The sequence below is a fragment of the Manihot esculenta genome, chromosome 15 (assembly GCF_001659605.2).
Source record: "Manihot esculenta cultivar AM560-2 chromosome 15, M.esculenta_v8, whole genome shotgun sequence".
Lineage (NCBI taxonomy): Eukaryota > Viridiplantae > Streptophyta > Magnoliopsida > Malpighiales > Euphorbiaceae > Manihot > Manihot esculenta.
Window position 1 is genome coordinate 5,236,243 of NC_035175.2, and position 24,171 is coordinate 5,260,413.

Here is a 24,171-nt window from a genome sequence, read left to right on the forward strand (position 1 = left end):
AAGGACTAAATAAATGGTTTTATTTGAGAGTAAAATTGGATTTTAAAAATTTTTTCTCTCCTCCTTTATCTAATTTTAACGGAAAATAGGACGGAAGAACTATTTCGTTGATGGAAATAAAACATAAGGACGTTTTAATAGTTTTCTAAAAATACAGGGACTGACTTGTTAATAATGGTAATATCCAGGGACTAAATCATAAATTACCTTTTTTTAATTGTATAACTTTTAACGGGAGAATATATGATTTAAAAGATATTCTACACATTTTTATTTAAATAAATATGATTGAAGTTTTAAGGTTTCATATCATTTTCGGCAAAAAAACAAAAAAGGGTTTCATATCATTAATCAACTTTTCAGTAAAATCAATATCTTTTCTATAAAAGAAAAGTAAGATATTTTTCTAAGTTTTTGCAAGTAACATTTTGGTTTCTTCCTTATTTTTCCAACCCAAATATTTGGCTAATTATGATTGGACAATGCGATAAATTCTCATAGTTCTCTGCAGCACCTAATCAAAATCCAAGGTACTCTTCCCATACAAGAAAAGAATCTCTATCCAACACACGTGTACGGCCCCAAGGTCCCGAGTTGCCCGCTCAAGTCAATTTCTCTTTGTAAAAGTCGAACAAGATTAGAGAATCGGACTGTTTTTATGAGCTAAATATACTATATATATACTCTCTCTCAGTGGGGTAGAAAATTTTCATGTGCGTCTGTCCTTCCCTCTATCAATCGATCGTCTAGCGTGAGTGATTTGATCTTAATAGCATGATTGCTCTCTGATTTTTTTTAATCGGTTGATGAATCTGAAGTTTTGTAATATTTAATCTTTCTATATGATTTTTCCTCGTTTATGTTTTTTTGGGTTTTCACTTTGATGCGGGTTTGACTTCCTATTTATGTTTGGTTGCCTAGAATCTGTGGGAAAAGGAAATGGTTTTATTTGCGTCTCTGGTTTTCATTTTTATGGACCTGGGGAAGCCAGTAATGTTTTCAATTAAGATTCACGATATGCTATGTGAATTGGATATGCGTCGGATATGGTTCATCTAGGAAATTTATTCTCCGAGTGTTTGTTTATCACTCCATATAGGAAAAGAAGGGCCGCAAAATTACTTTTGTAGGTTAATTGGAGAAGGGATTGGGTTCAGGACGATTTTATTCGGAAGTTCGCCAAATGCAAATTAGAAATGCTTGGGCATAAAATAAATGGAGGATAATTTAGACAGTAATGGTTTCTCATTTAGGAAGAAATTATAACTGTTAAATTCAAGAGTTAGTTTATTGTGTAATTTTCAGTTGTGAATACTATTTTTTTGTGTAAGAAAACTTTTTCTCCTCTCTGTTCTGTCCGTCATGTGCATGTTTTGTATGCCAGTCAAGCTTAGGTGAAGGAGTTTAGATAGCCATATTTTTTTCGTGTGTACAAGGTGGTTTAGAGCATGACACACAATAAGGTTATTTATGTCCTCATGATATTTTCCGTAATAGTCTTATTTTTTTCGTGTATGAGTTGGTTGAGAGCAAAACAAATAATAAGGCATTTTTATGTCTTCGGATGATATTTTCCATAATAGTCTTGTCTTTTTCTTGTGTATAAGTTGGTTGAGAGCATAACATATGAAAAGGTTTTGTTATGGCTTCATAGGATATTTTTCATAACCCAGCTTAGGGTTTCGATCAATTATGATTTATTGTCTTCTTGAATTATTCAGTTATCAACATGGGAACAGTACTCAAACCCATTACGGCTGCTATTTTCCTTTGCTTCCTTCTGTTGCCTTTGGTTTTTGCTGCACCCAATGATGGATTGGTTAGAATTGGACTCAAAAAGAGGAAGCTTGATCAAAACAACCTTGTGGCTGCCCAGTTTGAGTCCAAGGAAGGAGAGTCATTGCAAGCATCTATTAAAAAGTATTATCTCCGTGGGAATTTAGGTGATGCAGATGATATTGATATTGTATCACTAAAGAACTACATGGATGCTCAGTATTTTGGTGAGATTGGTATTGGTACTCCTCCACAAAAGTTTACTGTGATATTTGACACTGGTAGTTCTAATCTATGGGTGCCCTCTTCCAAGTGCTATTTCTCTGTAAGTTCTTTGCCTTAGAACATTATGTGATTTTACTTTACAGCTTGGGATTTTTCATCACTTGGAAGATCAGACTGAAAATATGATGTAGTAGGCCTTTAATGGGTTTGTGAATATTTTTCTCACATACTTATGTATAAAAATATCTGGTGAGAGCATTTTTTATGTTGTATGGTATAATGTCATGTCTCATTTCTGTTTTCAGCTTGCCTGCTATTTCCATTCCAAGTACAAGTCTGGCCATTCAAGCACCTACAAGAAGAATGGTTTGTTACTGTTTCTCAATTCATTGTAGTGTTTGTGGAATTCTGAACTCTCTATTACTTATGAATTTTTGTTCATTAACTCAAATGCATGGCTTTTAGCTGAATGTAGACTTTACCAGAATGGATGTGCATTCATTTTTGCATTTTGTTCATGCTTGTATATGTAGACAATAATGTTGTATATGTGTGAATTCTTGTAGCATTATGCTATGTCAGATGAAGGGTAAAGTTTGAAACAGGGAGTGTTTTGGGTAACCGTTTTGGTTTTCCTTTTGTATATTCTAATTCACTAATAACATAGTTCCTGTAAGCTTCATTTATATAAAGTAAAAAAAGAATAATAAAGGTGAGCAAATTGAAGATGTTGATTTCACAGCCAACAAAGAAACAAGAAGCTTGAAATTGAAGGGCTTATAACCAGCCACCAATCTTCAGTTAGTCTTCCAGAAGAGTTATGGTCCTATGACATTGTGGAGAGAGGATGCACTTCTTTCCACTTGGATTAATCACCAGTTTTCTTCTCTTGACTAAATAGCTCTAGCTTTGGGCAGTTATATACCTTTCTGTATACTAGCAGATAATGGTGATGTTAAATCTCTACTTCTAAGTAGTTTGTTAGATGTTCATTGTGCATTAGATCTTTACCTGAGGTTGTTTTTACATAAGCTTTTTCAGTGTGTATTCACACAAAAGATTGGTTAAGATGCTATTGTATTGGTAGTGATGGGACATACTGCATCATAAATTATTTATTTGCATAGGATTCTGAATGATATGTTTGTGATTTGGTAAGAGAAATTTCTTATAGGAGACTTCATGTGACATAATTTCATGCCTACACAGGAAAATCAGCAGACATCCATTATGGAACTGGTGCTATTTCTGGCTTCTTTAGTCAAGACTATGTAAATGTTGGTGATCTTGTGGTCAAGGACCAGGTAATTTTAATTTGAAGCTCTGTTTTTACTTTATGCAATAATTACATTGATTAGTTGGTGGTCTGCATTTACTAATCAAGTTGTTTATTTAGGAATTTATTGAAGCAACCAAGGAGCCCAGCATCACATTTTTGGTAGCAAAGTTTGATGGCATACTTGGACTCGGATTTCAAGAGATATCCGTTGGAAAGGCTGTACCTGTGTGGTATATAATTGGACATTGCTCTGTATTAATAGTAGATTATTCATTTTCGTTGAATTGATTATACCTAAGATAACTAAGAGTTTTTGGGGCTTCAATGTTATATATACGTGACTTTAGAAACATCACAGGTACAACATGGTCAATCAGGGTCTTGTTAAAGAACCAGTTTTCTCATTTTGGTTTAACCGCAATGCTGATGAAGATGAAGGGGGTGAGATTGTTTTTGGTGGGGTGGACCCCAAGCATTACAAGGGTGAACATACATACGTCCCTGTGACGCAGAAAGGGTATTGGCAGGTTGGTTTTCTGAGCACCTCTTAACCATCTGTGATATTTGTATATCTGTTTCCTCAGTATTCTGAATTTACCTGTTTTTCTTGTGTTGGTAGTTTGATATGGGTGATGTCTTCATTGATGGTAAAACAACTGGTAAGCAAAAAGTAATGATTTTGACCCCCTTCTTTTTGGTAGGGGGAGGGTTGTTGGAAGATGGATTTGGGGGAGCGCCATTCCTATAATTGTTTTCTTCCTGATTTTTCAATCTGTTTCAGGAATTTGCGGCAGTGGCTGTGCAGCAATTGCTGATTCCGGAACTTCTCTGTTGGCTGGTCCTACAGTATGTATCGATTATGTTTTCTTTCCACTATATTTGTTGGGTCCATCTTACCTGATAGGACTCTCCAATCCTTGTACTATTTCTAATAGATAGATGCACCTGCATTTCTTCTTCTTTTAATGGGGAAAAAAGCAGGGAGGTAGGAGTTCCTAGAAGAATTTCACGTAGCCCTATTTTTAATTATAAGGAGCCATGATGTAGCCATGCTTGCTTCTGAATGACAAAAGGGATGTCATTTGCTGAAGGAGCTAACGTGCCCCCACGTAGACCTGTTATTTTTCCCCAGGGCATATAGTGAATTATGTTTGTACTTTCTCCAATTGACTATCTTTCATTTCATTTGGGCATTTTGCTGAGGGTATAATTTATTTATTCCTTACTTGATGACAGCATGTAAGGTCTTTTGTCTATGATCTGGTTGTCCATTTGATTTGAAGTATTTAGACAAATGGTGTTCCCTATTTTGCAAGGAACCATGCTTCCTTTTTAGCTTTTGGGCTTTATGCTATGTTGAATGATATTTGGTAGCATTATCCTGTGGCGGTTGATGATGGTAAGTGTTTGATGAGTACTTTTAGTATTGGCCGGTGTTTGACTTGTACTGTTTTTGCATTGGATATACAGGGCATCATTGCTGAAGTAAACCATGCAATTGGAGCAACTGGAGTAGTTAGTCAGGAATGTAAAGCTGTTGTTGCTCAATATGGAGAGACCATAATTGAGATGCTATTAGCAAAGGTGCCTGTTAAGTTGCTGTGCAGCATGATAAAGTTCTTCATATTTTCTGATGTTTTCCTTTTTCTTGTTGATTCTCTAATTATCATCATTACTATATATGGCAGGACCAACCACAAAAAATTTGCTCACAAATTGGTTTGTGCACATTCGATGGTTCTCGAGGTGTAAGGTTGGAAACGGCTAGTCATTGCATCTATTAATATATATCTTTTGCTGTTTGTCCATGTAAAATGTTGGTTAAAGGACAAAACATTTTTTTATGTGATCAGTATGACAATTGAGAGTGTTGTGAATGAGAATAGTCAAGAAGTGGCTGGTAGTTTGCATGATGCAATGTGCTCTACTTGTGAGATGGCAGTCATTTGGATGCAGAATCAACTCAAGCAGAATGCAACACTGGAGCGCATACTTAACTATGCCAATGAGGTAAAGTCATTACACTGTAGCATTTAATTAAGTTCTATTCACGTTTGCTGATGCTATGATTTTGTAATTGCAGCTATGTGAACGATTGCCTAGTCCAATGGGGGAATCAGCCGTAGATTGTGGTAGCTTGTCTACCATGCCTAACGTTTCATTTACAATTGGCGGGAAGGTTTTTGATCTCTCCCCTGAGCAGGTATCATTGAGCATTTGACTGTGTTTGAAACATCATCATGAACATCTCTATTTGTCATGTTTAATCATGTCAGTTGGAATTTGAGTTGAGAAATGATTAACCTATGGATTAGAAACCCCATCCCCACCAACACCCCTACAAAAATCATCTCACTTCAAGGAGTAGCATAGTTTTCCCTAATCAAAGCATTTATGTGGAATTTGTTGAATCTGTCTTGTTGACTCGTATATTTCTGGTGATGCTCAGTATGTACTCAAAGTGGGTGAGGGAGAAGCTGCTCAGTGCATTAGTGGATTTACAGCTCTAGATGTGCCACCACCTCGTGGGCCCCTCTGGTATGTGGATCTCTTTTTATTAGACGTGCAAAATCCTTCATCCATATTTTTTATTTTTGATAGTCTCGTTTGTTTGTTGGATGCTGAAACATCGAGTTTAATATTCACTACATTGCAGGATACTGGGAGATGTTTTCATGGGTCGGTTCCATACAGTATTCGACTATGGTAATCTGAGAGTTGGATTTGCGGAAGCTGCATAACCTTTACTACGTTGTTCTGTTTTGTGTTGTACACCCTTGACCTTGCTCCATCTGTATGCTTTTTACGTGAAAGTGTCGTGGTTGACTTTGAAGGGCTTGAACTAAACCTCGTGTAAATATCAGAACAGCCTTGTTATGTTGTGAAACTAGTACTGAACCTTCACTGCATAACCTTACTACGTAGTTCTGTTGTGTTGTGCACTCGTGACCTTGCTCTATCTGTATGCTTTTTACGTGAAAGTGTAGTGGTTGACTTTGAAGGGCTTGAATTAAACCTCGTGTACATATCAGAACAGCCTTGTTATGTTGTGAAACTAGTACTGAACCTTCACTTCTCGGAGTCTGAAGGTTGACTATCATGTGTGTTGGAAAAGAGAACCTCAAATAATCAATGTGAATTTTATAATCATCAGGCCTATGCGCAACCTAGTGTGAACGCAAGGGTGACTGCCTATTATTCTATTAGTTTATCTTTGTTATTGCTGGGTAGCTGAAGATAATACACAAAGTTCGTATCGTGGGAGAGAAGAGGCGGAAAACAAATAAAAAAAAAAGAGAAAATAAAGAGGAAAAACTTATCTAAGAAGCTAAAAGTCTGTGTTTCACATGCTTGCTTAGCTTGGTGAGTGATTCGTTCAACTGCAATGTGAACCATTCATCATATTAAAATGCGAGACAGGAAGTTTGATATCAAAATTCGGCCATTAAAGTGAACTCACTCGATGCCTAAACCTATATAATACTTGGGAAAGTTCTTTACGCAACGGGCAAGTTGTAGCGTTATTTCAAAGCTCTGCCCTGTTACTCTGTGGCCGTTGGAGGCAGCATGAGAAATTGGATGTCCTCCTGAATGTTGAAACGGCAGAAAATTAATTGGTCTAACAATCCAATGATTCCTTTGAGGCGAAAAAAGTTTCAATTGGCGTGACCCTTTTAAAAACCATTCAATTTACGCGGCCGAGTCTGGTCAAGGGCATCTGAAAAATTACCCTTATAATTGAACCTTTTAAGATGCCTTTGCTGCTGCGTCATGGTACCTTGTTCGGTGGGCAGACTTTCCTAACTGATTTCTGAACTGAGCCAATCCTTTTAGGTAGGAAGCGTAGAAAGAATAGAATCATCAACAGTACACTGCTCAAGTTTAGACAAAATGGAGGACCCTAGTATAGCGGGCACGTTTTGCTTCTTGTATTGTATATCTGGAAAAAGGGGTGGGATCAAAGTTAGAATCCATATTAAAGGGGGTGGGGGTGGGGGGTTTTGGCACCGACTAGCTGCAAAGGGCAATTGATGACCCCACTGTCTTGGTCAATAGGAGGCAAAAACATGGAAAGAAAACGAAAATTTGGGGAATTGTAGGACATATCACCTTTCACAAATGGAAATTGCTTCATGATCACTCAAACACATATACCTGAAATTCTAATCCCTGTTTCCGCCACTATATTCAAATTAGAACAAACCTTTTGGACTTGTGTTTTAATGTAGTGTTATCTCAGAGACAAACTTGGCTGAGCGTGTTTCTTCCTTGATAATTATGCTCTTTATTTTTGGTGGTAGATGCCCCCTATTACTTTTCTTTGACAATGATTCCCCAAATCAAAAATCGCAACGCCTGCAGCCTATTCCTGTGGGCCTTCTCGCAAGAGTCATACTACACGCTTCTGTCCGTTGATGTAATTTTAATTAGCTATCAATTTCACCTTGAAAAGTTTGGTGCCAGTTTTAATCTTACCAACATAATTTCAAAACCCATTAAACCCACAATCATGTCGATGAATTAAATTTCTCTATTTACAGGATTAATCATACTTCATATTAATCGGCACATTATACGTTATTGATGGTGCCAATTTTATACTGTTTTCGTTGTATGATAATAACAAGTTTATAAAGAACGTCAGATATTGATTAAACTTTTTGGTTTCATTAAGAAAGAGGCATATAACAGCTTGCCAAACGCCAAAAATGTTAAATTTGCAAACGCGGCTCAGCATAGTTTGCCTTTTTCCGCCGCAAAGACCTCGTCTCTAATTTGTGATTATTCCTTATGATTACCCATTAATCACGCTCCCTTGCCTCATGTTCATCACGTGCCGTCAATCTTCATGTGGATGGCTTTATCCGTATCTTGGCCCAACTGACCACCGCCCAGAAGCGGCTAAGCTGTCAAAGTCCTCTCTCCTTCTGCCACGTGGCCCACCCTTCGTCAAGGAAATGAACAAGAATATATTTTTTAAAAAAAGGAAAATAGAAATAGGGGCCAACGAACAAGAAATACGCTTTAAATTTGGCTACAATTAAAAGATAATTCCCACTTAGAGTATATTGGACACCAAAAACAAACGACATGTCGCACATATATTATGCACACATTAAATAGCTAAATCCGCCTGACTAAAACCCATACTCCTTGCACTTTTTTCCTCCTCATTTCTTGTGTGCTCTCCTCTCTCCAATATGGAGCGGAATAGAGGGCCTATCATCGGACGTGGCTCCACCGCCACTGTCTCCCTAGCCACCTCCGTTTCCTCCGGTGAGCTCTTCGCGGTTAAGTCCACAGACCAATCCAAGTCTATGTTCCTACAAAAAGAACAGTACTTTCTATCTAAACTGAGCTGCCCTTATGTGGTCAAGTACATAGGCTATGATATTACAAACGAAGATAGCAAGCCTATGTACAATATCTGCATGGAGTACGTCCCCGGCGGTTCCCTACAGGATGCGATTCAGAGGCATGGAGGTCAGCTAGATGAGCCCATGATAAGATTATACGCAAGAGACATCTTACGAGGCTTGGAGTACTTGCATAAAAATGGTTTGGCTCATTGCGACATCAAGAGCCAGAATGTGCTGATTAGCACAGAAGGAGCGAAAATAGCCGACTTTGGCTGTGCCAAATTTGTTGAAAAGGTTGACGATGCCATGTCAGAATTTTCAGGTACACCGGCTTTCATGGCTCCGGAGGTGGCTCGTGGAGAAGAGCAGGGGTTCCCAGCTGACTTGTGGGCTTTAGGATGCACAGTTATAGAAATGGCAACTGGGAATATACCATGGGCAGAGCAACAAAATGACCCAGTATCAGCACTGTATCAGATTGGGTTCTCAGGTGAGGTGCCCAAGTTTCCTAGCAGCTTAACAGAGACGGGTCAGGATTTCTTGAGCAAGTGTTTAAGGAGAGATCCAAAAGAGCGATGGACGGCTAAAGAATTGCTCGATCATCCATTTCTTGATGATTTGGACTTGGAGCTAAAGGAAGTGGAGGAGTTTACTTCGAGTTCTCCAAGTTGTGTACTGGATCAAGATTTCTGGAGTTCAATGGAAGCATTAGAAAGTCCTCAGGGTTTAACAACTGAAGGTTTTTCGAATTCGAATTCTCCGGCAGAGAGAATCAAGAAGTTGGTTGAATGTACATCCCCTGTCGATGAACCCAACTGGACGTGGGAAGAGGATGATTGGATTACAGTTAGAAGTACTTTCGAGGAGTGGGATGTGATCTCGGTGGATGCACCTTCAGTTCCAACTGCATTCTTGGCCTCAGATTCAATTGCTTATGATGAGGAGCTTGAAAGCTCAATTTTTTATGAAAATATGCTGATGGAATCCTTACTTGGAAATGAAAACATCAGTACTAATGAAGGATATGATATTACATCAGAAAATGTCAATTTTGAGATCGATAATGATAAATCTTGTTTTCTTCAATCTCATTTCGTATTAGTGCTTTGTTTTAGCTATCTATTCTTGCAAATATGTTCATTGACAAGCTAAAAGCTCCCTTTGTTTTTTTTTTCCCCTGTTAATCTGAGATGACCAGTAGATACAGAGACCGATTCCCCTGTTTTGAATTACAGGGTTGATGACTTTGAACTTGAGTCATCTAATGGGTCAATGTTGGGTTTGGTTCAGAAGCCTGAAGTGTGAACGTAGAAGACTTAGTAGATGTTACATAGTCAATGTCCGCTTCCTGCACTTTTAAGGGTCAATAATACCAAGTCGGCAGAAAATGTTAAATTTTCTCCACCTCTTCTCCAAGTGCTTCAACTTGCACAAGGGTCCAACTGAGTTGGCCCTTATGGACCTGGTAAGGCAAGAGTACCTGTTCCAGTGCTATATTTGAACCACCCAGTGTGGATCTTGATTTGTTCGGTTCATAATGGAAGATTTGAATATCAAAATCCACAGTTGGTGGCTCCACTCGTCGGTTGGTCTAGTGGCCTTCAACTTTTTTCCTGGCAGGTGAAGATGTAGGAACTTGGTTTCCCACTGGAAAACCACAAGACAAGTGATTAGTGGGCTTGTCTACTTGCTTTCCAATGAAATTAAAATTTATTTTTTCAAAAAAAAAAAAGAAAAAAGAAAAAGGAACTCTCTTGGACTCTCCACTTCTATAGGATGGGTCAATAATGGCACTAGTTACAAGAATTTTCTTAATATTTTGTTACAAGAACAAAGAAGCCTCTTTTATGTTCAGATCTAGTAGGCGTTGACTTAAATAGGTTATTTAAGAAGTCAATGGCTATTAAGATGACAAAATATCCAGTGTGAACGGAAGAGACTTTCGTTGGGCAAGTTGGAAAGTCAACATCTTTTGTCGAGGCAAGTGGAGAAGACCAAATACAGTAGCCTTTTTACGATCAGATAGAGTCAATTTGTAGTTGATTATATCTGAAAGGCAAGTGAGAAGAAAAAATGAACTGTAACATGAGAACGGAATCTTAATTATCTTTTGAGTTGACTGTGATTAAATTGTTCTTAATTTGTCTGGTTCTCTCTTCAGTTTGTGATACCCACTTGGAACATTACACAATTAGGCTCTATTGTGTTTTGATTAGTCAAAATGTGAATTTAGAGATGCTAACCACTTTCCATTTACAGTTAACGGTTACTAAAACAGCGAATCAATAATCAAACAGTTAATATTACCTAATAAAATATTAGTCATTCATTAAAAAATAATAATTTTTTATTTATTTTAATTTATCTTTTAGTCATTCTATGTCATTAAATAATAAGTTATTATAAAAAATTCTGTAATCATCTTAAAATAGAGTTGTGTTTTTTAGATTTATAAAATATTTATGATAGTATTTATTTTGACATTTTAGAAGTCATTTTTGTGTATAAAAGGACCTCAAATCTTAATAAAAAAATAGGGAAAATTACTTTTTAGTCATTGAGGTTTAACGTAATTAACACTTCTGTCCCTCTATTTTGGCGACCCAACACTTAAGTCCTTCACTTTCTCTTCCGTCCAAATTCGTAGTCCTTCCATCCATTTAAATCGTTTGGTCAAAGAGTCAAAAATGAGAGGTGATAATTTTTTCCAAAAATACCCTTCTCTCAATGTGAAATTCCTTTTTTTTTTTTTCTCTTTCATGTTTTCTCTAGTTGCAGAAAGGGTAGAAAGAAGAAGAAGAAGAAGAAGAAGAAGAAGAAGAAGAAGAAGAAAAAGAAGAAGAAGAAGTTACAAAAATGGTAGGAAGAAGAAGAAGAAGAAGAAGAAGAAGTTGCAGAAAGGGTAGGCAGAAGAAGAAGAAGAAGAAGAAGAAAGAAGAAGAAGAAAGAAGAAGAAGAAGAAGAAGAAGTTGCAGAAATGGTAGGAAGAAGAAGAAGAAGAAGAAGAGGCATGTAACGACCCGAAAATCGGACCGCTACCGGCGCTAGGATCCAGATCGGCTTAAGGCCGCCGGGACCCGTAGCAAGCCTGACATAGAATCTGTAAACCTGTTCAATCCCATACATGATCAACAATCATACATAAAAATTAAAACTTTTTCTTTCATTCATTCCTCATACACCAAACTCAACCTGTGCATGCACTAATATAATCATAACTTGACCCCTCAGTGGGATCTCATCAATGCCCCAATGGGCGATACATCATAAGTTGAGTTGGTTAAACATAAACATCAATAGACATTAAGATCATGTATCAACAAGGGATTACAATACTCATAGGGTCAAGCACAACTATAACCTCAATATTCCTCATTTCACAACATACTGTAATCTCTTACATTACATCATAGTACGATTGTCATGTCCACAGTCTAACTATTACATAAACATACTTCAAAACTCTGGCTAACCTCCTGGTCTACCCTGTACCTGCACATCTGGGGTTAGGGGAGAGGGGTGAGCTACTGTAACGACCCGGAAACCGGACCGCTACCGGCGCTAGGATTCAGGTCGGCTTAAGGCCGCCAGAACCCGTAGCAAGCCAAACATACATCCTGTGAACCTGTTCAATCCCATACATGAACCAAAACATACATAAAAATTAAAACTTTTCTTTCATTCAAACATTTCTTTACCCAGCCTAGCCTGTGCATGCATAACCATAACATAAACCCCTCATTGGAGTTCTCAACAAATACTCCAATGGGGTACATAACATATATCAGGCTTGGGTTACATAAACATCATAAAACATTTATCTCATGTATTTAAGGGATTACAACAGACTCTAGTCAAGCACACTATAAAACTTACATTACATTACATAACATACTTTTACATTATGAATAAACCATGTCCACTTCTATGCTATTACAGAGACTTCTCTTACTCTTGCTGACTTCTCTATCTACTCTGCACCTGCAAGACTGGGGTTAGGGGAGAGGGGTGAGCTAAAAAGCCCAGTGAGCAAAAGTAAAAACATGATATTAATTCCTCCATTTTTAGGTATTTTATTCTTCATTTTATTATTTACGTTTGATTTAGTTCCACACTTTTTAGGTATATTATTATTCATTTTATTATTAACATTAAATAACATAACTTTTACTTTACATGCTTTCATGAAAATGCAACACATCACATTTAATCACATAAAGGATGGTATTGTCACCATTAGTCCTCACATCTCCAAGTGCCAGGGGCGTAGAATGGGCCTCGCTGGTCTTTCTCTTACATAATGCCAGGGGCGTAGAATGGGCCTCACTGGTCTTCCATAACATATCATCATAACATAACATTAGAGGACTATGGATCACCCAATAACCATCCACATCAACATCAAATTATGCAATGCAACATATTCGTGAATTTCTAATGCAAACATCCTGAAACATCACATGGCATTAATGATGCATGAGTATGCTATCAGATTCATTCATTTGTTCATTTATTCATTACTTAAAAACTTAGGGAATAATCCCACTCACCTGGTGACCGAAGCTTTAACGACGGACTCTGAAAGACTATCTCACAACCGGGGGTCTCGGGTCCTCGGGTCCGAACCTACACAGGTGGACTCAAATGAGGCACCAAACAACAAGAACATAACTCTAAACATACCCCCAAAAACCTCCTCAAAACACCTCAAAACATCCCTAGAAAACATGCAAGAAAAGGCTGGGAAGGGCACTTTCGGCGGCACCTTCGGCGGCCGGAAGTCCCTCCAGAGCCGAAAGTCAGGCAGGTTCGGCGGCACCTTCGGCGGCCGAAACTCCCAGACAGAGACGAAACTCATGCATGTTCGGCGGCACCTTCGGCGGCCGAAAGTCTCGGACAGAGCCGAAACTCAAACTTTCGGGGGCAGACTTCGGCAGCCTAAAGCTGCCTCCCAAGCTGGTTCGGCGGCCGAAAGTACCTTCGGCTGCCGAACCTGGTTTCTGCCAAAGGGCAGAAACTTGGTTTTCTGTGTCCAAAACAACCCCCTACACAACCAATCATGCATAAACCTATTCTACAACAAGCATACTCAAGCATACAAGCTCCTAGGGGTCTCCAACAAGCTTAAACCCCAACTACAACACACAAGCAAGCCACATTGCACATAAACACACATTAAAACCATGGATTTTTCATAAAAACCCATCAAGCCTACTCATGCATTTCTACCCCAAAACTTGCATAAAACTTACTTAAAACACATATAGAACTAGAGATCGGCTCTTACCTCTTGAAGATCGAGAGAGAAACGATCCTAGCTCGAAGATGGGGAGATTCGAGTTCTTGAACCTCAAAGCTCCAAAACTTGCTTAAACTTTGAAACTCTTCAAAAACAAGATGTAACTTGTTAAGATCTAAAGGATTTGAGGGAAAACACTTAAAATGACCATAGGAGGGCTAAAGCTTACCGTCGGCCGAAATGGGAGAGAAAACCTCGCCTGTTTCGGTCACGGGGTCTCTTATAGGGCTGGTTCTGCCACCTTTCGGCGGCCTAACGTGCCCCCACATCTCATGCATGTTCGGCGGCCGAACATGAGGTTCGGCGGCCGAACCTTGAGTCTTTCAAACAAGGCTTTCGGAGGCCTAAAGCGCTCCCAAAACCCCACCATGTTCGGCGGCCGATCCTCACTTTCGGCGGCCGAACCTGGCAAAGCCTCCTTTGGTCTTTTTCATTCAAAACTCAATTTCCTTTTTGCTTAAAAACATAAAATACATTAAAAACATTTCATAAAACATGGTTTTACCCTTCTAGAGGTTTCCGACATCCGAGATTCCACCGGACGGTAGGAATTCCGATACCGGAGTCTAGCCGGGTATTACATTCTCCCCCCCTTAAGAACATTCGTCCCCGAATGTTCACCAAACAACACATAACATGGCAAACATATAACATACATACAAGGCACAACAACACATAGGGATCTAACCTTAAAAGAGCTGAGGGTACTGCTGGAGCATAGACTCCCGTGTCTCCCAAGTGCACTCTTCCAAGTTGTGGTGGTTCCACAGGACTTTCACCATCGGGATTTCCTTGTTTCTTAACTTTCTGATCTGCGTGTCTATGATCCGTACTGGCTGTTCAACATAGGTGAGATCCTCTTGGACCTCCACATCAGGCTCACTAAGAACCTTGCTCGGATCTGACACAAACTTCCTCAACATCGAAACATGGAAAACCGGATGAATTCTTGCCATTGAAGCAGGTAAATCTAGCTTATACGACACATTCCCAATCTTGTGCAAGATTTCAAAGGGTCCGATGTATCGTGGGGCTAGTTTACCTTTCTTCCCGAAGCGAACCACTCCCTTCATTGGAGACACCTTAAGCAATACCAGATCCCCCTCCTGAAACTCTAACTGCCTTCTGCGGATGTCTGCATAACTCTTCTGTCTGCTTGCAGCAGTCTTGATTCTTTCTCTGATTATGGGCACCACCCTGCTGGTAATCTCTACTAGCTCAGGCCCTGCCAAGGCCTTCTCTCCAACTTCCTCCCAGCAAACAGGTGATCTGCACTTCCTTCCGTACAAAGCTTCATATGGAGCCATCCCGATGCTAGCATGATGGCTGTTATTGTAGGCAAACTCCACCAAAGGTAGATGCTGCCTCCAAGAACTGCCAAAGTCCAGCACACACATTCTGAGCATATCCTCGATAGTCTGGATGGTCCTTTCTGACTGTCCATCAGTCTGGGGGTGGAAGGCAGTGCTGAAATCCAACCTAGTACCCATGGCATTCTGCAGACTCCGCCAAAACCTGGAGGTGAACTGGGGCCCTCTATCTGACACTATCGAAACGGGAACCCCATGCAGCCTGACAATCTCGTCCACATACACCTGCGCCAACTTGTCCACAGAATAGCCACTCCTGACAGGAATGAAGTGAGCAGATTTGGTGAGTCTGTCCACAATCACCCATATGGAGTCCACTCTGTTGGACGCCGCCGGTAACCCTACTACGAAGTCCATAGCTATATTTTCCCATTTCCATTCTGGAATAGGTAGCGGGTTAAGCATTCCAGCTGGCTTCTGATGTTCCAGCTTCACCCTCTGACACACTTCGCAGGCTGACACGAACTGTGCCACTTCTTTCTTCATTGCTGGCCACCAATAAACTTTCTTCAAATCTTGGTACATCTTGGTGGCTCCGGGGTGAATGCTGTATCTTGCATTATGAGCCTCTCTCATAATGTCTCCTTTTAGCCCTATGTCGTCTGGTACACATAATCGACTCCCATAGCGGAGGATCCCCTTACTGTCGAATCTGAACTCACTATCATTGCCTGACTGAACAGTCCTGGCAATCTTCACTAACTCGGGGTCCTCATGCTGTTTCTGAGCGACTTGCTCAAGGAACACGGGTGTCACTTTCATCTGAGCCAACAAGGCACCTGTACCCGACAACTCTAACTGTAGCCCTTCTTCGACGAGCTTGTAGAACTCCTTCACTACTGGTCTTCGTTCTGCTGTGATGTGGGATAGACTGCCGAGTGATTTCCGGCTTAAGGCATCAGCTACGACATTAGCCTTACCCGGATGATACTGGATTTTGCAATCGTAGTCACTGAGCAGTTCTACCCATCTTCTCTGTCTCAAATTCAAATCTCTTTGACTCAGGATGTGCTGCAGGCTCTTATGATCTGTGAAGATCTCACATTTTACCCCATAGAGGTAGTGCCTCCACATCTTGAGTGCAAAGATTACTGCTGCCATCTCAAGGTCATGTGTGGGGTAATTCAACTCATGCTTCTTCAGCTGCCTAGAAGCATAAGCAATCACCCTCTCATTCTGCATCAGTACACAACCCAGTCCCACACGGGACGCATCACAAAAGACTGTAAAGTCCTCATCACTAGATGGCAGAGCTAAAACTGGCGCTGAAGTCAACCTCTTCTTAAGCTCTTCAAAACTCTCTTCGCACTGGTCGGTCCACAGAAACTTCTGATTCTTCCTGGTTAACCTGGTCAGAGGAGCTGCTATCTTTGAGAAGTCCTGAACGAACCTCCTGTAGTAACCAGCCAAACCCAAGAAACTTCTAATCTCTGTCACTGAAGTGGGTCTAGGCCAATTAGCCACAGTTTCTGTCTTCTTGGGGTCCACCTCAATACCATTCTCTGACACTACATGCCCCAAGAACGAAATGCTCCTCAGCCAGAACTCACATTTAGAGAACTTGGCATACAAGCCATGTTCCCTCAAAGTCTGCAAGACCAACCGCAGATGATGGGCATGTTCTTCTGCATTCCTGGAATACACTAAGATATCATCTATGAAGACAATAACGAAGTGATCCAGGTATTGGCTAAATACTCTGTTCATGAGATCCATGAATGCTGCAGGGGCGTTTGTTAACCCGAACGGCATCACTAGGAACTCATAGTGCCCATATCTGGTTCTGAAAGCTGTCTTTGGCACGTCTTCATCTCTGATCCTCAGCTGATGGTACCCAGATCTCAGATCTATTTTGGAGAAACAACCTGCTCCTGCTAATTGGTCAAATAGATCATCGATCCTTGGCAACGGGTACTTGTTCTTGGTAGTGACTTTGTTCAACTGTCTGTAGTCGATACAAAGTCTAAGGGATCCATCCTTCTTTTTCACGAACAACACTGGAGCACCCCAGGGTGAGGTACTCGGTCGGATGAAGCCCTTGTCTACCAACTCTTGCAACTGTTCTTTAAGCTCCTTCAGCTCTGCTGGCGCCATCCTGTAGGGAGGGATAGAGATCGGTCTGGTTCCTGGCATCAATTCTATCTCGAACTCTATCTCCCTAGGAGGCGGTAAACCTGGCAGTTCGTCTGGGAAAACATCTAAGAACTCTCTAACCACAGGCACTGAGGCGGGCTCTCTGACAGCTCTGTCTAGCTCTCTCACATGAGCTAGATAACCCTGACAACCCCTCCTGAGCAGCCTACGAGCCTGTAGGGCTGATATCAAACCTCTAGGTGTACTCCCCCTGTCTCCTCTAAAGACAACCTCTGACCCATCCTGACATCTGAACTTAACTACCTTGTCTCTGCAATCCAAGGTAGCACTATGGGTAGATAGCCAATCCATCCCTAGAATGACGTCAAAATCTGTCAAGTCTAGAACCACTAGGTCGGCGGATAGGCATCTTCCCTCTATGAAAACTGGACTGTACTGGCAGACTGACTCTGCCACTGACGGGTCACACTTGGGTCCACTGACCCATAGGGGACACTCTAACCCAGAGACCATCAAACCCAACCTCTCGACCGCTCTCGGAGAAACAAAAGAATGGGATGCACCCGGGTCCATTAAGGCATAAGCATCTGAACAACCAATGATGATATTACCTGACACCACGGTGTTGGATGCGTTTGCCTCCTGCTGTGTCATAGTGAAGATCCGTGCTGGAGCTGACGGACCTTCCCCTCTGTAAGCTGATGAAGAAGAGGCTGACCCTCTCCCTCGGCCTCTGCCACTAGCCTGTGTTGCGGCTGAAGCTGCTGGCTGTGCCACACTACCCGAAGTAGTCTGCTGGGGCCGTGCCATAGGAACTGCTCTAGGACACTCCATGGACATGTGTCCCTCCTGCCCACACCTGTAGCAGGCTGTTGTCCCAAAACGGCATACCCCTCTGTGTAGCTTACCACACCTTGCACACACTGCATTATCAGCACCAGAGCTTGAGCCACTTCCTAGTCCCAGACCTGACTTGATCTTGCTCCAGAACTTACTCTTCTTTGGTTTCTTAGTGGTACTGCTCCACTTCTTACTAGCTGTACTCAAGGATGAAGGGTCTATCCTCCCCCCACCTGGGGTCTTAGAACCTGAAGGCTGTGTCACTGACTGTTTAACAGTCCCCTCGATGATTGCACTAGCCTCCATTCTCCTGGCCATGTCTACAATGGTATGGAAACTTTCTCTATCAGCTGACTGAACCAAGGAGGAATACCTGGAATTTAGCCTCATGATATACCTCCTCGACTTTTTCGAATCGGTGTCCAGATGTTGCCCAGCAAACGGCAACAACTCTAAGAATCTATCGGTGTACTCATCGACACCCATTTCATCTGTCTGCTTCAGCTGTTCAAACTCAATCATCTTCAGCTCCCTTGAACTGTCAGGGAAAGCCCATCCTGCGAACTCATTCGCAAACTCCTCCCATGAAAGACTGTCCACCCTTGGTTTCACATAGCCCTTGAACCATTCACGGGCCTTTTTGCATTTCAGGGTGAAACCAGCCATCTGAATGGCTCTGCTGTCATCAGCACCTATCTCATCTGTAATTGTTTTGACCTTCTCCAGGTACACAAACGGATCATCACCTGTATCAAACTGGGGAGCACCCAACTTCATGTAGTCGGTCATCTTGGCCTTGCTCCCTCCAGATGAGGTAGGTTGAGGTCTTTGGGTTTCTGGAACTGTGGGTTCTGCTGGTGGTGGAGGTGCGACATCCCCTGGGATAGGGTTTGCCGTGCCTGGATGGAAGGATGGAGGTGGGTACATAGGGTACTGTGGATACTGTGGGTAGAAAGGTGGATATGGCATGTGAGAAGGGTAAGGATTAAAACTGGGGTAATCCGATGTACTTCCCATCGAATACCCGGGGTATGGTGAAAAAGGTGGGTACTGGGGTGGTGGAACAAACCCCGAGGCCTGAGTGCCTCCCTGAGACTCACCCATGCCCTCTTCTGGCATGTTTACACCAAGGTTACCGTCCCTCCTCTGCTCCACATCCATCTCTTCTTCCCCATCAACTGACATTCTTTCTTGCACTGTACCCCTTACTGATCTGCTTCTACCCAGATCCAAGGACCTTCTAGGGTCCCTCACTGTTTTGTCCCTGTTGGACCTGCTTGACATTGCCCTCGGCAATGCTGGAGGACGGGCGCTCGTGCCCTCATCCTCCGGTGGTACTCTAGTCAATCTAGCTGATCGACGAGTTCCTCGCATTCTGTTTACTGAAAAACAGCACAGATAACAAAACATTAGCATCAAATGGTTCATGTGGAAACACATGAACCCACATCATATTCATAGCATATTTCATGGCATACATACTTTCATGCAAGACAAGACTCTACATCCTATCCTAGTGGACATGATTTCCTATTGTGCTTGACCATTCTATCACATCTATGAGCCCGACACTCTAGGTCCGACCATATGAACCTAGGGCTCTGATACCATTCTGTAACGACCCGGAAACCGGACCGCTACCGGCGCTAGGATTCAGGTCGGCTTAAGGCCGCCAGAACCCGTAGCAAGCCAAACATACATCCTGTGAACCTGTTCAATCCCATACATGAACCAAAACATACATAAAAATTAAAACTTTTCTTTCATTCAAACATTTCTTTACCCAGCCTAGCCTGTGCATGCATAACCATAACATAAACCCCTCATTGGAGTTCTCAACAAATACTCCAATGGGGTACATAACATATATCAGGCTTGGGTTACATAAACATCATAAAACATTTATCTCATGTATTTAAGGGATTACAACAGACTCTAGTCAAGCACACTATAAAACTTACATTACATTACATAACATACTTTTACATTATGAATAAACCATGTCCACTTCTATGCTATTACAGAGACTTCTCTTACTCTTGCTGACTTCTCTATCTACTCTGCACCTGCAAGACTGGGGTTAGGGGAGAGGGGTGAGCTAAAAAGCCCAGTGAGCAAAAGTAAAAACATGATATTAATTCCTCCATTTTTAGGTATTTTATTCTTCATTTTATTATTTACGTTTGATTTAGTTCCACACTTTTTAGGTATATTATTATTCATTTTATTATTAACATTAAATAACATAACTTTTACTTTACATGCTTTCATGAAAATGCAACACATCACATTTAATCACATAAAGGATGGTATTGTCACCATTAGTCCTCACATCTCCAAGTGCCAGGGGCGTAGAATGGGCCTCGCTGGTCTTTCTCTTACATAATGCCAGGGGCGTAGAATGGGCCTCACTGGTCTTCCATAACATATCATCATAACATAACATTAGAGGACTATGGATCACCCAATAACCATCCACATCAACATCAAATTATGCAATGCAACATATTCGTGAATTTCTAATGCAAACATCCTGAAACATCACATGGCATTAATGATGCATGAGTATGCTATCAGATTCATTCATTTGTTCATTTATTCATTACTTAAAAACTTAGGGAATAATCCCACTCACCTGGTGACCGAAGCTTTAACGACGGACTCTGAAAGACTATCTCACAACCGGGGGTCTCGGGTCCTCGGGTCCGAACCTACACAGGTGGACTCAAATGAGGCACCAAACAACAAGAACATAACTCTAAACATACCCCCAAAAACCTCCTCAAAACACCTCAAAACATCCCTAGAAAACATGCAAGAAAAGGCTGGGAAGGGCACTTTCGGCGGCACCTTCGGCGGCCGGAAGTCCCTCCAGAGCCGAAAGTCAGGCAGGTTCGGCGGCACCTTCGGCGGCCGAAACTCCCAGACAGAGACGAAACTCATGCATGTTCGGCGGCACCTTCGGCGGCCGAAAGTCTCGGACAGAGCCGAAACTCAAACTTTCGGGGGCAGACTTCGGCAGCCTAAAGCTGCCTCCCAAGCTGGTTCGGCGGCCGAAAGTACCTTCGGCTGCCGAACCTGGTTTCTGCCAAAGGGCAGAAACTTGGTTTTCTGTGTCCAAAACAACCCCCTACACAACCAATCATGCATAAACCTATTCTACAACAAGCATACTCAAGCATACAAGCTCCTAGGGGTCTCCAACAAGCTTAAACCCCAACTACAACACACAAGCAAGCCACATTGCACATAAACACACATTAAAACCATGGATTTTTCATAAAAACCCATCAAGCCTACTCATGCATTTCTACCCCAAAACTTGCATAAAACTTACTTAAAACACATATAGAACTAGAGATCGGCTCTTACCTCTTGAAGATCGAGAGAGAAACGATCCTAGCTCGAAGATGGGGAGATTCGAGTTCTTGAACCTCAAAGCTCCAAAACTTGCTTAAACTTTGAAACTCTTCAAAAACAAGATGTAACTTGTTAAGATCTAAAGGATTTGAGGGAAAACACTTAAAATGACCATAGGAGGGCTAAAGCTTACCGTCGGCCGAAATGGGAGAGAAAACCTCGCCTGTTTCGGTCACGGGGTCTCTTATAGGGCTGGTTCTGCCACCTTTCGGCGGCCTAACGTGCCCCCACATCTCATGCATGTTCGGCGGCCGAACATGAGGTTCGGCGGCCGAACCTTGAGTCTTTCAAACAAGGCTTTCGGAGGCCTAAAGCGCTCCCAAAACCCCACCATGTTCGGCGGCCGATCCTCACTTTCGGCGGCCGAACCTGGCAAAGCCTCCTTTGGTCTTTTTCATTCAAAACTCAATTTCCTTTTTGCTTAAAAACATAAAATACATTAAAAACATTTCATAAAACATGGTTTTACCCTTCTAGAGGTTTCCGACATCCGAGATTCCACCGGACGGTAGGAATTCCGATACCGGAGTCTAGCCGGGTATTACAGCTACAAAGCCCAGTGAGCAGAATAGTAAAATAATTTAAAACATATGATAACATGGAATGCATCACAACACAGCTAATCACATCAAGGATGAATTTGTCACCAATAATCCCCTACATGGACCAACTGTGCCAGGGGCGTAGAATAGGCCTCACTGGTCTTTCTCTTACATAACATAACATAACATGGTCCAACTGTGCCAGGGGCGTAGAATGGGCCTCACTGGTCTTCCGTACCGTATCATCATCATCATAACATAGGGGGACTAATGGATCATTCAACATCCATCCGCATCATCAAACATAGTATGCAATGCAACATATTCGTGAGTCTAATGCAACACCCTATTATCTCATGGCATTCATGATGCGTGAATCATGCTAAAACTGATTTATTTATTTAAAAGCATAAGAGTTATTCCACTCACCTCTGGCTGAAGCTCTACTGACTCTGAAGTGACTGACTCACTGCTGGGGTCCTCGGTTCCTCGGGTCCGAACCTACACAGGTGGACTCAAATGAGGGACCAAACATACATGAACATAACTCTAAAACATCCCCCAAAAACCCCCTAAAATACCTCAAAACAATCATGCAAAAACATGCAAAGGAAGGCTGGACAGGGCAGGTTCGGCGGCACCTTCGGCGGCCGAAAGTCCCTCCAGAGCCGAAAGTCAGGCACTTTCGGTGGCACCTTCGGCGGCTGAAAGTCCCAGACAGAGACGAGAGTCTCATTTCGGGGGCAAGCTTCGGCAGCCGAATGCTGCCTCCACAAGGGGGTTCGGCGGCCGAAAGTTCCTTCGGCTGCCGAACCTTTCTCCCAAATGGGCAGAAACTTGGTTCAAATGAACCTCTTGCCTCCCAAAACCTCAAATCATGCATAAACTTGTTCTAAAACATGCATACATATCATACATCACACCTAGGGGTCTCAAACTATCAAATACCCCAACTACAACACTTCAAACAAGCCACATTGTTCAAAAACATAACATTTGCTCAAAAACTCATACAACCCTAAACATGCCATTCTACCCCATAAAACAACTTAAAACTTACTTAAAGCATACAATGAGCTTAAGATCGGCTCTTACCTCTTGATGATCGAGAGAGAGGCGACCTAAACTCGGAGATCCAAGTAAATGAGCTCCTGAGTTCCCAAAGCTCTAAAACTTGTCTTAAATGCTCAAAACTTGCAATGTGAGGTGAAAACTCAAGAAAAATGGAGGAGATTTGGAGAAAGAACACAAGATCTGGGGAGAGGGAGGTCGGAAGCTAGCTGTGGCCGAAAATGGGAGAAAGCTCGCCCATTTCAAGTGACCCTTTTATAGGTGGCTGGCCAGGCCACGTTCGGGGGCCGAAAGTGCTTCCGCATGCATGCCATGTTCGGCGGCCGAACCTGAGTTTCGGCGGCCGAACCTGGACTTCCCTCACTCATGCTTTCGGGGGCCTAACGTGCCTCCAAAACGCATGCATGTTCGGCGGCCGAACTTGACTTTCGGCGGCCGAACTTGACTTTCGGCGGCCGAACCTGGGTTTTCCTCCAAGGACTTTTCATGCAAAAACTCATTAAATTTTTATACTTAAAACATTAAAATTCATGAAAACATTTTATAAAAACATGTTTTTACCCTTCTAGAGGTTCCCGACATCCGAAATTCCACCGGACGGTAGGAATTCCGATACCGGAGTCTAGCCGGGTATTACAAGGCATTTGGGTTTGGGTTTTGTGATTTTGAAATAGCGGGATTTTTAGTGAGGGTTAATTTTGTCAATTCATGTGTCCCAAACGACTATTTTGGACGGAAGGACTACGAATTTGGACAGAAAAGAAAGTGAGGGTGTAACGATCCGAAAATCGGACTGCTACCGGCGCTAGGATCCAGATCGGCTTAAGGCCGCCGGGACCCGTAGCAAGCCTGACATGAAACCTGTAAACCTGTATAATCCCATACATGATCAACA

At 41.9% G+C, this 24,171-nt stretch overlaps 2 protein-coding genes across 2 annotated transcripts; both read left to right on the forward strand.

Moving 5' to 3' along the window:
* Positions 1 to 511: 511 nt before the first annotated feature.
* Positions 512 to 6,295, forward strand: LOC110601409 (aspartic proteinase A1). Its single transcript, XM_021738531.2, has 14 exons — positions 512 to 751; positions 1,722 to 2,101; positions 2,307 to 2,367; positions 3,211 to 3,305; positions 3,398 to 3,510; positions 3,639 to 3,807; positions 3,900 to 3,939; positions 4,062 to 4,126; positions 4,751 to 4,864; positions 4,969 to 5,033; positions 5,134 to 5,290; positions 5,364 to 5,483; positions 5,730 to 5,818; positions 5,937 to 6,295. Exons 2-14 carry the CDS (start codon positions 1,730 to 1,732, stop codon positions 6,019 to 6,021), a joined length of 1,545 nt encoding a protein of 514 aa, XP_021594223.1. The 5' UTR covers positions 512 to 751; positions 1,722 to 1,729; the 3' UTR covers positions 6,022 to 6,295.
* A 166-nt stretch (positions 6,296 to 6,461) lies between these two features.
* LOC110601329 (mitogen-activated protein kinase kinase kinase 18) lies at positions 6,462 to 9,852 on the forward strand. Its single transcript, XM_021738425.2, has one exon. The coding sequence runs from the start codon at positions 8,482 to 8,484 to the stop codon at positions 9,790 to 9,792; it is 1,311 nt and encodes a 436-aa protein (XP_021594117.1). The 5' UTR covers positions 6,462 to 8,481; the 3' UTR covers positions 9,793 to 9,852.
* The last annotated feature ends 14,319 nt before the right edge of the window (positions 9,853 to 24,171 follow it).

Bases quoted from the DNA above. Each gene is read 5' to 3' on its own strand.
- LOC110601409 (XM_021738531.2), top strand. From the start codon at position 1,730: ATGGGAACAGTACTCAAACCCATTACGGCTGCTATTTTCCTTTGCTTC. The intron at 3,511-3,638 runs GTATATAATTGG...GAAACATCACAG, and splicing joins GGAAAGGCTGTACCTGTGTG to GTACAACATGGTCAATCAGG. The intron at 5,291-5,363 runs GTAAAGTCATTA...TTGTAATTGCAG, and splicing joins TACTTAACTATGCCAATGAG to CTATGTGAACGATTGCCTAG.
- LOC110601329 (XM_021738425.2), top strand. From the start codon at position 8,482: ATGGAGCGGAATAGAGGGCCTATCATCGGACGTGGCTCCACCGCCACT.